General features: G+C 39.7%; 1 protein-coding gene across 4 annotated transcripts in view; it reads left to right on the forward strand.

Moving 5' to 3' along the window:
* Positions 1–1,903: 1,903 nt before the first annotated feature.
* ALKBH8 (alkB homolog 8, tRNA methyltransferase) overlaps positions 1,904–15,230 on the forward strand; it is a 70,548-nt gene continuing 57,221 nt past the window's right edge. Inside the window, exons 1-3 of one of the 4 annotated variants that reach the window (XM_029209315.1) lie at positions 1,904–2,032; positions 8,185–8,320; positions 12,438–12,675. In XM_029209315.1, the coding sequence (XP_029065148.1) occupies positions 1,911–2,032; positions 8,185–8,320; positions 12,438–12,675 (496 nt within the window). In that variant the 5' untranslated portion in view covers positions 1,904–1,910. Of the gene's footprint in view, positions 2,033–5,006; positions 5,054–8,184; positions 8,321–12,437; positions 12,676–15,230 lie in introns of those variants that run through there. The other 3 variants (XM_029209316.1, XM_029209318.1, XM_029209319.1) reach the window with 3 other exon arrangements.

Genomic DNA, 15,230 nt, shown 5'->3' on the forward strand with positions numbered 1-15,230 from the left:
TCACAGAGGCCAGGAAATTTAAAAGGTTTAAAAGCTCCAGTACCTTCAAGCAGGGTGGATGTAGAGATGAAATAAACTGAATTTGGTCAACAGGACATAAGGTGATATTTTGTTTTGCTGTCCAATTTTTTTCCCTTTTTAAAATTAATTTTTATTGGAGTATAGTTGTTTTACAATGTTGTGTTAGTTTGTACTGTACAGCAAAGTGAATCAGCTATACATATACATATATCCCCTCTTTTTCGGATTTCCTTCCCATTTAGGTCACCACAGAGCACTGAGTAGAGTTCCCTGTGCTATACAGTAAGTTCTCATTAGTTATCTATTTTATACATAGTATCAATAGTGTGTATATGTCAATCCCAGTCTCCCAATTCATCCCACCCCCTACCCTCCTTTCCCCCCTGGTATCCCTACGTTTGATTTCTACATCTGTGTCTCTTTCTGCTTTGCAAATAAGTTCATCTATACCATTTTTTCTAGATTCCACATATATGCATTAATATACGATATTTGTTTTTGTCTTTCTGACTTACTTCACTCTGTGTGACAGTCTCTAGGTCCATCCATGTCTCTACATTGTTGTCCAATTTGGTAGCCACTAGCTAAATGCAGCTATTTACATTTAAATTAATTAAAAAGTCAAAATTCTGCTCCTTAGTTGTATTAGCCACATATGAAATGCTCAAAAGCTACATGTGGCTAGTGGCTAGCATATTGGACAACTCAAAAAAAATTTCCATCATCACAGAAAGTTCTACTGGAATGTATTTTTTTAAAGCATCCAGTAGTGCAGAAGCAAGAATGCAATGGGGAGATTTAACACGTTTTCCCTTATGCCCTCTCTAGTAGTTTGCAACATCTGGTTGATTTGATTTCTCTAGCTTGAGTTTGTGTCTTCACTTTTGCTATTCATTTTCAGCCTCACGCTCGTTTTACTGGACTATTGCAATGGCTGCCTATCTGCTTCCCCAACTTGTTCCTTCCTCCTTCTAATCTTTTCTCCATACAAATCATTCATCCACTCAACAACACTCTTGTCAATGCCACTTTTCCTGATAGTCCACTGTGGTAGGGTGCAAATGGGGGCACTGTCTCAACACCATAAGTGATTTCCTTCCCGCTCCCAAGTTTCCTTCCCTGCACTCACACAGCTCATAATCCAATGCAAGCAGCATAATTATAATACATTCATATCACACAAATAACGTTAGAGCAGGAACAATAGCTAATCATCACCCTCTCTTGTGTCTTTTATTTCTGATCTGTTACCAAATCTTTTCCCTTTTCACTTCACCACTGCAATAGCCTGTTACCTAGTCTTCTTTTAGTCTCTCTTCCTACCTTCCACCAGAAGCTCCGGTCAAATTACCCAATTTCTTTCAGGGATCCCCTTAGGCCTACAGAACAGAATGGCGTAAATTCTTCTAAAATGTAGCACAGCCCATCTTTCCTCTCCTACCTCCCTCAACATTCTTCCACACATCTTTCTATCACCCGGTAGTATTCACCATTCCCCTGGCACATTCACGCATATTCACCTCCCACTCTCTTGTCTATGCGGTGTCATCTTTCAGACCCAAAGCTTCTCTCCCATTCCCTTAAGACTCAGGAGGTAAGATGCACAGAGCCCAAGGCGGAGGGGGTCATTACTCAGGGACCGAGGGACAGAAACCTGTTTGACCGTGTCCATTTGGGGAGCTACCCCAAATAAGCTGCACTAACAACCCTTGCTATGCCCCCCGCAAAAGTCAATCTAATTTTCACTGTACCGGAGAGCAAGCCCTTCTCTAGTCAAAGACTCTTGGCAGAGAAACAGGCACTAAAGGCTCTGGGAGGCGAAAGGGATTGTGGGAACGCCGGTCATCTCCCCGCAGACTCATGGGAAATGTAGTGCAGTTTTCTCCAACATGGCTGCGCCCAGGAGAGTTGACGTGCTTGTACCCTCTGCGGCTTCTTGGGATAGAGTGGGAGAAGCTGCCGAAGGAGAGAGCACCCGCGTGGCGAGAACCCAGCCTGAGTCAAGGCGGAGGTTTGTGGCACTTCTTATTGGCGGACATGATGGATGCAAATCGCCGCTTTCTCTTTTTGGCCTCTTCCGGTCTCCTCTATCTGCCTCAAGAGCTTCGGACCTCACCAGGGAGAGGAGGGATGGTCCGTGGGCAGTAGGTTGTCTGTGCGTGGGGTGGTCCTGTCAGAGTTTGAGGTGCACGTGCTTGTGTTTGTTGCGGGTGCTCGCGTTGTGTCTGTGTCAATCTTCTGTTTCTTTTGGGGTTGGAGACAGGCGGTTGCAACCTGAGGAGTGTTGGTCAGTGGTGTTAGCTTCAGGGGTTTTTTTGACCCTGCCAATGCAGTGAAGAAAGGATGTTGCTGGTGGTCTGGTAACTTACAAAGCTGAATCTTCCTATGCCCTTTTTTGAGTAAAACCGGAGACCCCTGGGCTTGTGGTACTGTGAGCCTATAGTTTTGGCTGATTTCATTTAACAGATACTTACTGAGTACTTGCTGAACTCTAGGCACTCAAGTTATGTGCCTTCAAGTAGGTCACAGCCTTCTGGGTGAGCCCAGCACACAAACAGGGAATTATAATATAATGTGAAAATTGCAGGGATAGAGATACACATTAGATATTAATGAAAACATTGAAGAGGGCCACCAAGCTCAGAATCCTGGCAAAGAGGTTTAGGAGGTAAGATGGCAAGTTTAATAAGTTTAGGATTACTCAGTAAGCGTTTATTGAGTAACTCCTAGGTACTAGGTCCTGTTCTACGTGCTGAGTGCTACAGGGTGAATAATACAAACAAAAAAATCTCTACTTTCTTTTTTTCTTATTTCTTATTTATTTACTTTATTATTGGCGGCTCGGGTGAGGCACGTGGGATCTTCGTTGAGGCATGCGGGATCTTTCTTTGTCGTGTGAGCTTCTCTCTAGTTGTGGCGCGTCGGCTCCAGGGTGCGTGGGCTCTGTAGTTTTCCGCACGAGGGCTCTAAGTTGAAGCACGCGAGCTCAGTAGCTGTGGCGCGAGGGTTTAGTTGCCCTGCGGCATGTGGGATCTTAGTTGCCCCGCCAGGGATTGAACCTTCGTCCCCTGCATTGTAAGGTGGATTCTTTACCACTGGACCACCAGGGAAGTCCCAGAATCTCTACTTTCATAGAGCTTACTTTCTAGTAAGTTAAAGGAGGAAGACAGAATAAAGACAATTACTGAGGGCATTAGAAAATATAGAGTAGTTATTCTTCAAAGAATTAAAATGAGGTGATATGACAAGTGATGGGTCAATTTTTTCTAATCATTAAAAAAAAAATTTTTTTAATAGGTAATGCAATTTGAATAGCTGCTAAATTCAAAACTTACAAAAGAGGAGCTTCTCATTCCTGTACCTACTCTACCTGTTTTCCCTTCCTGGTGGCAACCCATATCACTGATATCTTGTATGTTCTAGAAACCTGTATGTATAATTTGTATGCCTGTACTGTACTTTATAACCAGGACTCATTTGATAGGAATTGAAGTTGTTTCCAATCTTTGCTGTTAATTAAATTTAATTTACATACAAGCACAGGAACATTTGTCTATACTGCTTGGTTCATTTAGGCTGTCTTATTTAAGGAGCGCATAGACACACATATTACCATTACCATTTAGGCAATATCCAATAGGATGTGTTGGGGTTAAACTTACTAACAGAGCAGATGTGATTTCTAAACCCTTGTTATCCTATGGAGAGTGTGCTTAGGCTGGACTCAGCATGGCTGGTATTCTAATAAATAGTGACCTGGCTCCTGTAACATCCCATAACAGTCCCATAACATGGCAAGGAGCACGCAAGCCTTTGTGCAATAGTGGAAATCCCTTGGCCAGGGAAGTGGCCTTGTTAGAAAGGGGCACCTCCACATCTCAGCAGCTGGTATCAGCCTATTCCTTGGTGAGGTGACTCGACTGGTCTTTCTTCACATGGAGTAATACTGCCTCACTGAGGGAAGAAGGGAAAGGGGATGACAGAAATGTGATTATGAGGCTCCATCTACTGGTGCTGGACTCTAAGTGTCAGACTTGAAAAAATGTATTCAGCATCATCTTCTTTCTCATTTCTTCCACTTTGCAGTCTTTGCTCATGTAACATTTTTAGAAAAAAATTCTTAGTAGATTCATCCCTGTTCTTCATTGCTAACTGCAAAAATGATGATCTTGGAATGGAGTGGCAATAAGATAATTCCTTTGAGAGTCCTCAGCTTTTCTTGGTCTTCCTAAACAAGTCTTATCTGGCTCTTCTGGAAATTAACAGTAATTTAGTAATAGACGTATTTAATACTTTTTACAAAGTTATGAGATAGTGTCAAAGAATAACACAGCCAGACATTAGTTAAAGCAGTGAAAACAGACTTCATTTAGTAATTATTGACAGTAGGAGAAAGAGCTAAACTCCATTCCAATTTGTGTGGAAGTGATTAGGGTGTGTGTGTGGGGGTGCTCAGTAGAGTCGGAGAAGTAAAAAATTATAAAGGGTGGGTCAGTGTAAATGCAGTTAGGCCAGCTGGCAGTTGTCAAAGTTAGGATTCCATCCTGTCACAGAGACTGAGAGACAGAGGCCCTGTCCTTCCTGATGATTACATTTTAAAGGGGGAATTCCCTGGCAGTCCAGTGGTTAGGACTCCGTGCTTTCACTCGGAGGGCGCAGGTTCAATCCCTGGTGGGAGAACTAAGATTTTGCAAGCTGCATGGTGCCGCGAAAAAAACAAAACAAAATAAAAAACATTTCAAAGGAATGGTTCTTAGGTTCTTGAGAGAGACATGTCTGAGTTGCAGGAGATACATGTTCACAATTGTAAGCTGGTTTTTCTTTCTTTTTTTTTTTTTTGCGGTACACTGGCCTCTCGCTGTTGTGGCCTCTCCCGCTGCGGAGCACAGGCTCCGGACGCGCAGGCCCAGCGGCCATGGCTCACGGGCCCAGCCGCTCTGCGGCATGTGGGATCCTCCTGGACCGGAGCATGAACCCGTGTCCCCTGCATCGGCAGGTGGACTCTCAACCACTGCACCACCAGGGAAGCCCTGTAAGCTGGGTTTTTTGGGCAATTTTATTTAATTAATTTATTTTTTGGCTGAATTGGGTCTTCGCTGCTGCATGCGGGCTTTCTTTCTAGTTGCGGCGAATGGGGGCTACTCTTCGTTGTGGTGCTTGGGCTTCTCATTGTGGTGGCTTCTCTTGTTGTGGAGCACGGGCTCTAGGTGCGCAGGCTTCAGTAGTTGTGGCACACGGGCTCTGTAGCTGTGGCTCACGGGCCGTAGAGCGCAGGCTCAGTAGTTGCTCTTAGTTGCTCTGCAGCATGTGGGATCTTCCTGGACCAGGTCTTGAACCTGTGTCCCCTGCATTTGCAGGAGGATTCTTAACCACTGTGCCACCAGGGAAGTCCCATAAGCCGTTTTTAATAAGTGCTTTAAAAAAGAAGGGAGGTCAGGGGCCTATTGTTAGGAGATGTTAGAACAAATAGTAAAATATCCAGGCAGCATTTTAAGTTTTCTCAGGCAGCCATTTTAATGGGGAGCTGGGGTCATCGTAGGGTATGGCTTTATGCTGCTATAAGCTAGAGTTTGGTGAAGTTTTTTAGTACAGGGTTTGGATGGAGTTATGTGCCAAGAATAGGCACTATTTTTCCTGTATTATAGGTGAAGAAACCTAAGCACAGAAATAAGTAAGTAACTCACACAGGGTCATATAGCTAGTAAATTGTAAACCTGAGGTTTGAACCTAGAACCTGGACCCCTAAACACTGTGTTATACTGTCTCAAAAAACTGAAGGAGGCTCTGGGGAAACAAAAATATGATTTAATTCTTGTCATCAAAGAGCTCATAGTCCAGTGGAAGGGGACAAACATTAGAACAAATAATTAGTGCAATGTTAAAAATATATATTCAGCTGTCCCCTTCCTGTGTAACGATGGCTCCTAAAGCTTTCTGTCTAACCTCATTTCTTCTCATTTTTCCACTTTATGTTTTTCATCTGCCAGCCAGACATTGCAACTGTGTATCTGAACAGTACTTCAAACATATTATATCCTAAATCTGACTTATCACCTCCCTTACTGAGCAGCTCTTCCTGACCCTCTTCTGACTTTCCAGTTTTGGAATGACATCACTAGCCTTTCAGTCACTCAGGCTCTGTCCTGCTAGTAACTGATCTCTGATTCTTCTCTCCCTCATGTCCGAGTAGTCATCAGGACTATTGATAATTCTTGAACTTTTCTTTTGCCCTCTCCCCTTCTCTCCCTATTTCCTTTCTTCCTACATACAGCCTTCACCCTAGATCAGGCCAGCATTTCTACTTGTTAAGCAGGGTTATTGCAAGTCCTTTTGCCTCTCATTTCCCTATTGTGCTGTCCAGCCAGCCTGTTTTACTGGCCTTACCTCCTATCACATGTGCTCCATGTATTAGTTAAACTGGATTACTGGCCGTTGTTTCAATAGTCTCAGCATTTTTCTCTGTACATAAAGATTAATAATTAGATTTTTGACTGTTTGAGAGCTGTTTTGGAATATGATTTATTTTTATTTTTATTTTTTTGCGCTACGCTGGTCTCTCACCGTTGTGGCCTCTCCCGTTGCGGAGCACAGGCTCCGGACGCGCAGGCTCAGCGGCCATGGCTCACGGGCCTAGCCGCTCCGCGGCATGTGGGATCTTCCCGGACTGGGGCACGAACCTGTGTCCCCTGCATTGGCAGGCGGACTCTCAACCACTGCGCCACCAGGGAAGCCCTGATTTTTTTAAAAATAAATTTATTTTATTTATTTTTGGTTGTGTTGGGTCTTCATTGCTGTGCGCGGGCTTTCTCTCGTTGCGGTGAGCGGGGGCTACTCTTCGTTGAGGCATGCGGGCTTTTCATTGCGGTGGCTTGTCTTGTTGCAGAGCACGGGCTCTAGGTTCGTGGGCTTCAGTAGTTGTGGCACGTAGGCTCAGTAGTTGTGGCTCGTCCTTTGATACTCAGCTCAAGTCCCCTTTTGTTTTGAAGTTCTCCCAAACTTTTCCAGTTGAAATTGATCTTATCTTTTTTGTCTCTAATTTGTATCACGTCTAAAGACCATTAACACTTAATTATCTAAAGACACGTCATATTCTTTCATTGTTTAATGTTTGTTTTCCTCAACTAACTTATAAACTGGTTGAAAGCATAAACTATGTATTATATTTGTATGCTGTAGAGTGCTGAGACCATAAGTAGGCATGTGTATATTCACTCATTATCATTTGTTTATCCCTTCAACAAATTTTTGTTGAGCACCTACTGTGTGCTGGCATTCCTTGGAGTTTACATCCTGATGGGGGAATTAAGCCAGCAAATTAATCATCACAAATTGTGTTAAGTTCTGTGAACAAAATAAAATAGACTTCTATAATAAAGCATAATGTAGGGTGCTGATTTGGATAGTGCAAAGACCTTTTTTGGAATAGCACTCAGTAACTACTTGCTGATTGACATATTTCAAAAAAAATGAAAACACAATTCTATGGGGTTCTTATACCTGTTATTTTAAAAATTATAGATACAAAAATATATAACATATAGCTTAAAAATAATAAAACCACCACCTAGCTTAAATATTTTTGATGCCTCTATGTGTCCCTTTCATATCACAGTTCTCTCCTCCCCCCATGAAATAACTTCTCTCCTGAACTTTGTGTTTATCATTTCCTTGCTTTTCTTTGCATTATGCTACATATGTATTTCTAAACAACATATGGCTTACTTTTGGATTTTGAACTTTATATAATGGAATCATACTGTATATTCTTCTGTAAATTTTGTCTGTTTGTTTCTTCTTTTTTTCCTTTCCTAATATTATGTTGTGAGATTTGTTTGTGGCACATTTTACCTTGGACTTCATAAGTAAAGGGAACGCATGTGGGAAAATAGCTCACTTAATAGCACTAAAGCATTGACATGTTTTGTAGAACCTACCAGAGATGCTATTAGATGTTCTTGCTTCTTTGATACCTTCTTAAATATTCCTTTATTGTCCATGCATGTGTTTGTTCTCACTTCTCTTGGTTGGTGACAAGTATGGTAACCATTTAAAAATTATCACATAGAAATATTTATAAACTATAAAATACATGAATAGTATTATTATAACTGTTTCTTGGGACTCTTTAAGGTTGACATTTTATACTTTTTTTTTTTTTTTAAGTATTGCCATGGACAGCAACCACCAAAGTAATTACAAACTCAGTAAAACTGAGAAGAAGTTCTTAAGGAAACAGATTAAAGCCAGGCATACTTTGCTGAGACATGAAGGCATTGAGACAGTATCCTATGCTACTCAGGTGACCTAAAACTATTATTATCATTTGAATGTAAATGTATTGCCATGTTAGTGTGTTCTAAGTAATATTTCTTAATAATTGCTCAGAGAAGAAGGCTATAATTGTTCCATCATGTGTTACGATCTGTGTTAAATATACATATGATAAGACCTGCTAACTTTCTATTTGGGGACATAGCCTAGTATAGTTTGAATTTCCACTGAGGAAGTTGTAATTCTGTATTAATAACAATAACACTATACAACTGTTTACAGTTTACAAAGCATACTTATATTCATTATTATATTTAATTCCCTAGAAATCCTTATGAGGTAGATGAGAAAACTAAGGTTCTGAAAGGTTGTGATATGTCCATTGATATAAGGTGCTGAATAGAAACCTAAAGCTAGATTTTTTTGTACCCTAATGCAGTCTTCTTTCTTCTATTCCTAACTGCATCTCTATTATAAAGTATTTGATTATATGCTGTGAAACATTTCTTATTTATGAGACCTTATTTACAAAGCCTTTTTATTTTCTGATGGGCAGTGATTAAATGATATATATGTATGTATGTATAGATACCCCCCCACCCCCCTTCCACACACACACACACACACACACACACACACACACATACACATACACACAAACTCTTCCTGGGCTATGAATGAGAAGAACTTATTTTAACTCTTAGCTTCTCCACGTATTTGTACATGAGCAGTACCCTTTGACCTCAGCTTTCTTCATTTGTAAGGACATAGTATTACATGCTTTTTATTCCATTGGATTGTTACATTCTAAAGAGAACACGTATATGATAGTACTTCTTAGTCATTAAAATACCACATGAATGTAAAGTATTCTTACCATATTCTTTCTGGTTCTAAAGATATAGGATAACAGTAGTAAGGCAGCTTAGCTAGCATCTAACTGAGGACCAAAGACATACAATTTAGGAGGTGAAGCTGGGATTAAAATTTAGACCTCTTGATTCTCAGACCAGTACTCTTCTCTAATGCTTTTTCTGTCTTCTGTACTGCATCATAGTTTAGGAATGAGTGCTCTATTTAGGGAGATTTAATATTAGCAGGTAAAAGGCCCAGACTTATATTTTCTTAAATATTAATAACTTCAGGCCCTCTCACCCGTGGCATCCACGCACAGCGTGCCTCACGCCCAGGTTCCTGCACTGTTCCCTCGCAGCCATGAGACGCCAGGTGCTCCTTTTGCTCCTGCCACCCGTGCTGGCCACACTGGGGGCTCAGGGGCTCCATGACCGATGAAATACAGTGTAACGTGATGAGGCAAGCTGCCTGTGGTGGGAGATGCATTCCTGTGGCCTGGCTCTGCAACGGAGGGCAGGAGTGCCTGGATGGGGCGAACGAGCAGTGTGCTTTGCAGGTGCGAAATCTTCATCAAGCGCTAATCACTGGAGAAACAGTTGTAAGGTATCATCCAAAAAAACCAGCATCATGGAGGATTTTTCCTTTCCTGAAGTACACCTTCAATAAAAGCACATATACATGAAAAAAAAAACAAACCCAATAACTTCAGAGAATTTAAACCAAATCCCTCAAAAAAGGATGGAGTAGATAATAGATTAGAATTAATGTCTGCACGCACTTCCTGCCAAGACCCACTGAGGCTGTGAGGCATTCAGAAGATTTATGATATACCCTATTTTCATCAATTCTCAAGCATAACTGGCTTTTTTTCCCCTTACAGGGGTTGTGAAGACAAGTGGTAAGAAAAGAAATGGGTTAAGTTTCTTTGCTGCCTCTGAAACTTGTTTCTGGTTGAGGTTGACTTTTTTCTTCAGATCTCTAGAAGCTTTAATCTCACCTTTATGGCTTCCAAAGTGTCATTTTATTTGGACTTGATTACTTTTTTCTCCTCAATATTTTTAAAGGAAGAGAAAACAATTGTAGATGGACTTCCAATTATATATTATCAATCTAGGGGAGAACAAATGCTTTTTTCACTGTATAAGTACAGGTGCCTTTGTACAACTTTATAGTGATTGTTAGATTTTTTTAGAGCCATTATCCTCAGATTATCAGGACTGAAGATAACTTAAAGTCTGAATTCTCTTCTTCGTATTACTGGAAAAATTGCTTGGCTGAACAACTATTAAATTAAGCATTTCATTATATTCTATAACTCACATGTAATAATAAATAAGTTCCTCCCTTCCCTCTACCATTGCACTCATTTTTGTGTGGTTTGCCTTTAGCATTGCCCACAAATCACTTGGATAGCATTTTTGAGGACCTTTAGTATTCCTCAAGTCACCTCTCACTGTTTTCCCCAATTCCTAGATGGGACAGTGGACCCTTGACATTTACAAAACCTTTGCAGTTCCTTAGATTTGGGAATATTGGAAATGTTTTTGTAATTATGGCTACATATGACCAAGCTATTTCTGGTACTTTAATTTATAACTTCACTGAATGAGGTCCAGGACAAGCCATCTGAGACTAAATTTTATACCATATTTTATAGTATTGTATTAATGTGTTTATTAGTGTGTGTGTGTATATTTACATACATATAAAGTATTGGCTGCCCCATGAAAGAACAGAGCTTTACTTATTATCCAATTTTTTTTTTTTTTTTTTTTGCGGTACGCGGGCCTCTCACTGCTGCGGCCTCTCCCGTTGCGGAGCAACAGGCTCCGGAACCGCAGGCCCAGCGGCCATGGCTCATGGGCGCAGCCGCTCCGCGGCATGTGGGATCCTCTCGGACCGGGGCACGAACCCGCGTCCCCTGCATCGGCAGGCGGACTCTCAACCACTGCGCCACCAGGGAAGCCCTATTATCCAATTTTATAATAATTGTTTTATATTCTTTTAAAACAGTGTTCTAGATATTCCCATTTTATGCATATGAAGCTAAAACATTATGTTCTACACTCATAAATCAGGTGTTGGCAGACTACTGTCTTCAGGTCAAATCTGGCTTGTGAGATAAGAATGAGTTTTCCATTTTTAAGGGTTGTTTAAGAATAAAACAAGACTATGTGGCAGAGGCTTATATGACCTGTGAAGCTTAAAATATTTACTATCTGGCCCTTTTCAGAAAAGTTTTGCCAATACCTGGTATAAATGATGAAACTGATGAGTGTAGGCCATCAGTTGTTTACTTTTGTTATGCTACAGAGTTTAAAGATCTTAATGCTGTGTAGAATGTTTTTTAAGTACAAAGACTATAATGGCACTAGGCCATAAGCATCAGAATAAAAATAGAAAACCTCCCCTACCTAATTCCTTGAGTAAAGTTGAACAGGATTGCAAATGACAGGAAGTAAGCATGATATTTACAAAGGAAAAAAATTTAATTGCAAAATGACTGAATAACCCACAAACAGAGGAAATTTTTCCTGTTTTATGTTCAATAGAACTTGTAATTGTTTTTTTCTTCCAGCCAGTACCTTTACCTTTAGGTTTTAGTAAACATTGTATAATGGTTATATCAAAAAGTATGGATTCTGGAAACTGACAGAAGTAAATTTGAAACCCAGTTCCAACTAATCACCACCTTAACCTCATTTTTCTGATTTTTAGTTTCTTTCTGTATGAAGTGGGGCTTATATTACCCACTTTGTAGGATTGTTGTGAAGATTATGTTAATGAAGATTGAGTAGGTAAAAACATATAGCACAGTGTCTAGCAAAAAAGCAAGTATTGGGCTTCCCTGGTGGCGCAGTGGTTGAGAGTCCGCCTGCCGATGCAGGGCACACGGGTTCGTGCCCCGGTCCGGGAAGATCCAGCATGCTGCGGAGCGGCTGGGCCCGTGAGCCATGGCCGCTGAGCCTGCACGTCCGGAGCACAGGCTCCGCAATGGGAGAGGCCACAACAGTGAGAGGCCCGCGTACCACAAAAAAAAAAAAAAAGGCAAGTATTATGTAAATCCTTGTTTCTTCTCTCTGCCTCCTCTTTCTGTTTCATTATGTTAAATTTATGAGCAGTGAAAGTTATCTTTTAATTTGTATGTATATGGTCATTAAGAAATGAATATTTTACTGAAAAGGCTATTAAAAATCAGTATTATTTACAATATCTTATTTTTAAATCTCATTTTAAAATAACAGATTGATATCAATTGCTCATGTTACTTTATTTTTTTGTTTTTTTAGAGCCTGATTGTTGCCAATGGTGGTTTGGGTAACCGAGTGAGTAGGAACCAACTGCTCCCGGTGTTAGAGAAGTGTGGATTGGTGGATGCTCTCTTAATGCCACCTAATAAGCCCTACTCATTTGTAAGATACAAAACTGTAGAAGAATCCAAGAAAGCCTATGATATTCTCAATGGAAAAGAAATAGTGGATGACTTAGGACAAAAGATTATTCTGTACTTGAATTTTGTGGAAAAAGGTATATCATACAGGTATCTTTTTAAAAATGGTTTTTGCTTTTGTGTGTTTTCTTTTCTTACCTCAGTTGGAAGTTTCAGTTATTGTGAAACAGAATTGAATGTCAGTTAAGCAACCCCTTTTTGTTTAACAAACATTCTTTAAGTGCCTAGTTTGTACAGGCATGGGACTAGTAGTTGAAGAGAGGTTATTTAGACATAGCTTACCAACCTAACAATACATTTATTATGTATGCATGTTATTTTGGAGCCCTGCTATCTAACTGTGTCTTTCAAAATTTATTGTTGAGGATTTAGATCACCAATTTATTTTACAGTGTCTACCCAGAAGCTTTCAATTAATCACTTAGGAATTAATTGTGATCCAAATGATTATGTGCCAAGGTTCATGATTATGGAGGAGCAACTTTAGCTACCAAAGATCCCCAAAGCTTTAGAGTGGTGATGTCCAGTAGAACATTCTGTGATGATGGAAATATGTTCATATTTTATATCTGTACTGTCCAACACGATTGTTTGGTTTTTAAATTTAATTTTATTTAAATTAATTAAGTTAACTAATTTAAATAAAAGCTTTGTAGACTGATTTACAGAATTGCTGCAGGGATTATTACATCTTTTCACCACTGAGCCATGGAAATGAGATACATTGAGATGAACTTAGACTTCTAATCTCCTCCTATTATATTCATTTGCCACCTATTTAGGCAATTAAAGAGTTTTGTTTAGATATGCTGGGAGTGGGTAGGAGAGTAGAATATGATCAAATTTATGTTTTATAAAATAAGGTTCAAAGGAAACTTTAACTCCTTTAAAGATATATTTTAGAAGTTATAATTCTCAGTGTCTATAGGTACTTAATTTTTTAAATTTCTTTAAAAATTTCTTTATTTTAATTTATTTATTTTTGGCTGCAATTGGGTCTTCGTTGCTGCACTCCGGCTTTCTCTAGTTGTAGTGAATGGGGGCTACTCTTCGTTGCGGTGCACGGGCCTCTCACTGTGGTGGCTTCTCTTGTCGTGGAGCATGGGCTCTAGGCGCGCCAGCTTCAGTAGTTGTGGCACGTGGGCTTAGTAGTTGTGGCTCGCGGGCTCTAGAGCGCAGGCTCAGTAGTTGTGGTGCACGGGCTTAGTTGCTCCGCTGCATGTGGGATCTTCCCGGACCAGGGATTGAACCCATGGCCCCTGTATTAGCAGGCGGATTCTTAACCACTGCACTACTGGGGAAATCCAATATGTACTTAATTTTAAATTTGACTTAAGCTTTCAGATTTTGAAAACTAGATTTTTTCGTATTTTGTGTTTGTGATCAGTTTTTGAAAATTGTATGCTTTAGGAATAAGTCTTTTTTTAATTGGGGTACAGTTGTTTTACAATGTTGTAGGAATAAGTCTTAATCAAAAAATATTGTCCTTGGGTTTTCCCCCATTCAGCATGTTGAACACTGTAAGAAATTGCATGAAATGAGTTTTGGAGTGTTTTTTATTTGAAATCCTGTATTAGGTCCAGATGTACTTTTTTAATGTATTTTTTATTGAAGTATAGTTGATTTACAAGGTTGTGTTAGTGTCTGGTGTACAGCAAAGTGATTCGGTTTTATATGTGTGTGTGTGTGTGTGTGTAAAAGAATATGAGAAAGAATATATATGTATGTATACATATGTATACATACATATATATTCTTTCTCATATTCTTTTCCATAATAGTTTACTACAGGATATTGAATATAGTTCCCTGTGCTATACGGTAGGACCTTGTTGTTTATCCATTCTATATATAATAGTTTGCATCTGCTAATCCCAAACTCCCAAAACCATCCCTCTCCTACTGCCCGCCCCCCTTGGCAACCAACCACAAGTGCATTCTCTATGTCTGTGAGTCTGTTTCATTTGTGTCATATTTTGGATTCCACATATAAGTGATATCATATGGTATTTGTCTTTCTCTTTCTCACTTACTTCCCTTAGTATTATAATCTCTAGGTGCTTCCTTGTTGCTGCAAATGGCATTATTTCATTCTTTTTTATGGCTGAGTAGTATTCCATTGTGTTTGTGTGTGTGTGTGTGTGTGTGTGTGTGTGTGTGTGTGTGTATGTTTGTATTTACCACATCTTCTTTATCCATTCATCTGTCAATGGACATTTATGTTGCTTCCATGTCTTGGCTATTGTAAATAGTACTGCTATGAACATTGGGGTGCATGTATCTTTTTGAATTATAGTTTTGTCCTGATGTATGTACAGGAGTGAGATTGCTGAGTCATATGACAACTCTATATTTAGTTTTTTTAAGAAACCACCACACTGTTGTTTTACACTCTTCTATTACTTGACCATAGGAGCAAAAATGAGTATTTAAATTTTTGTATTCAATATTTAGAATCTGGTTTGTTTATGGAGGTGCGTACTGTAGATATTATGAGAAACCTTTTTTCTTAGTGAGATTTAAAAAGTGGCTTAATTGTGTTCAAACAAAATATTTAAGTAAATACTGTTCTATTTGCTATTGGTAATTGCAGTGGATAAAATGTACCATAATTTTTATCTTGGCCTTTATT

This window comes from Monodon monoceros, unplaced genomic scaffold (genome assembly GCF_005190385.1).
Source record: "Monodon monoceros isolate NGI ecotype Baffin Bay Population unplaced genomic scaffold, NGI_Narwhal_1 Super_Scaffold_7, whole genome shotgun sequence".
Lineage (NCBI taxonomy): Eukaryota > Metazoa > Chordata > Mammalia > Artiodactyla > Monodontidae > Monodon > Monodon monoceros.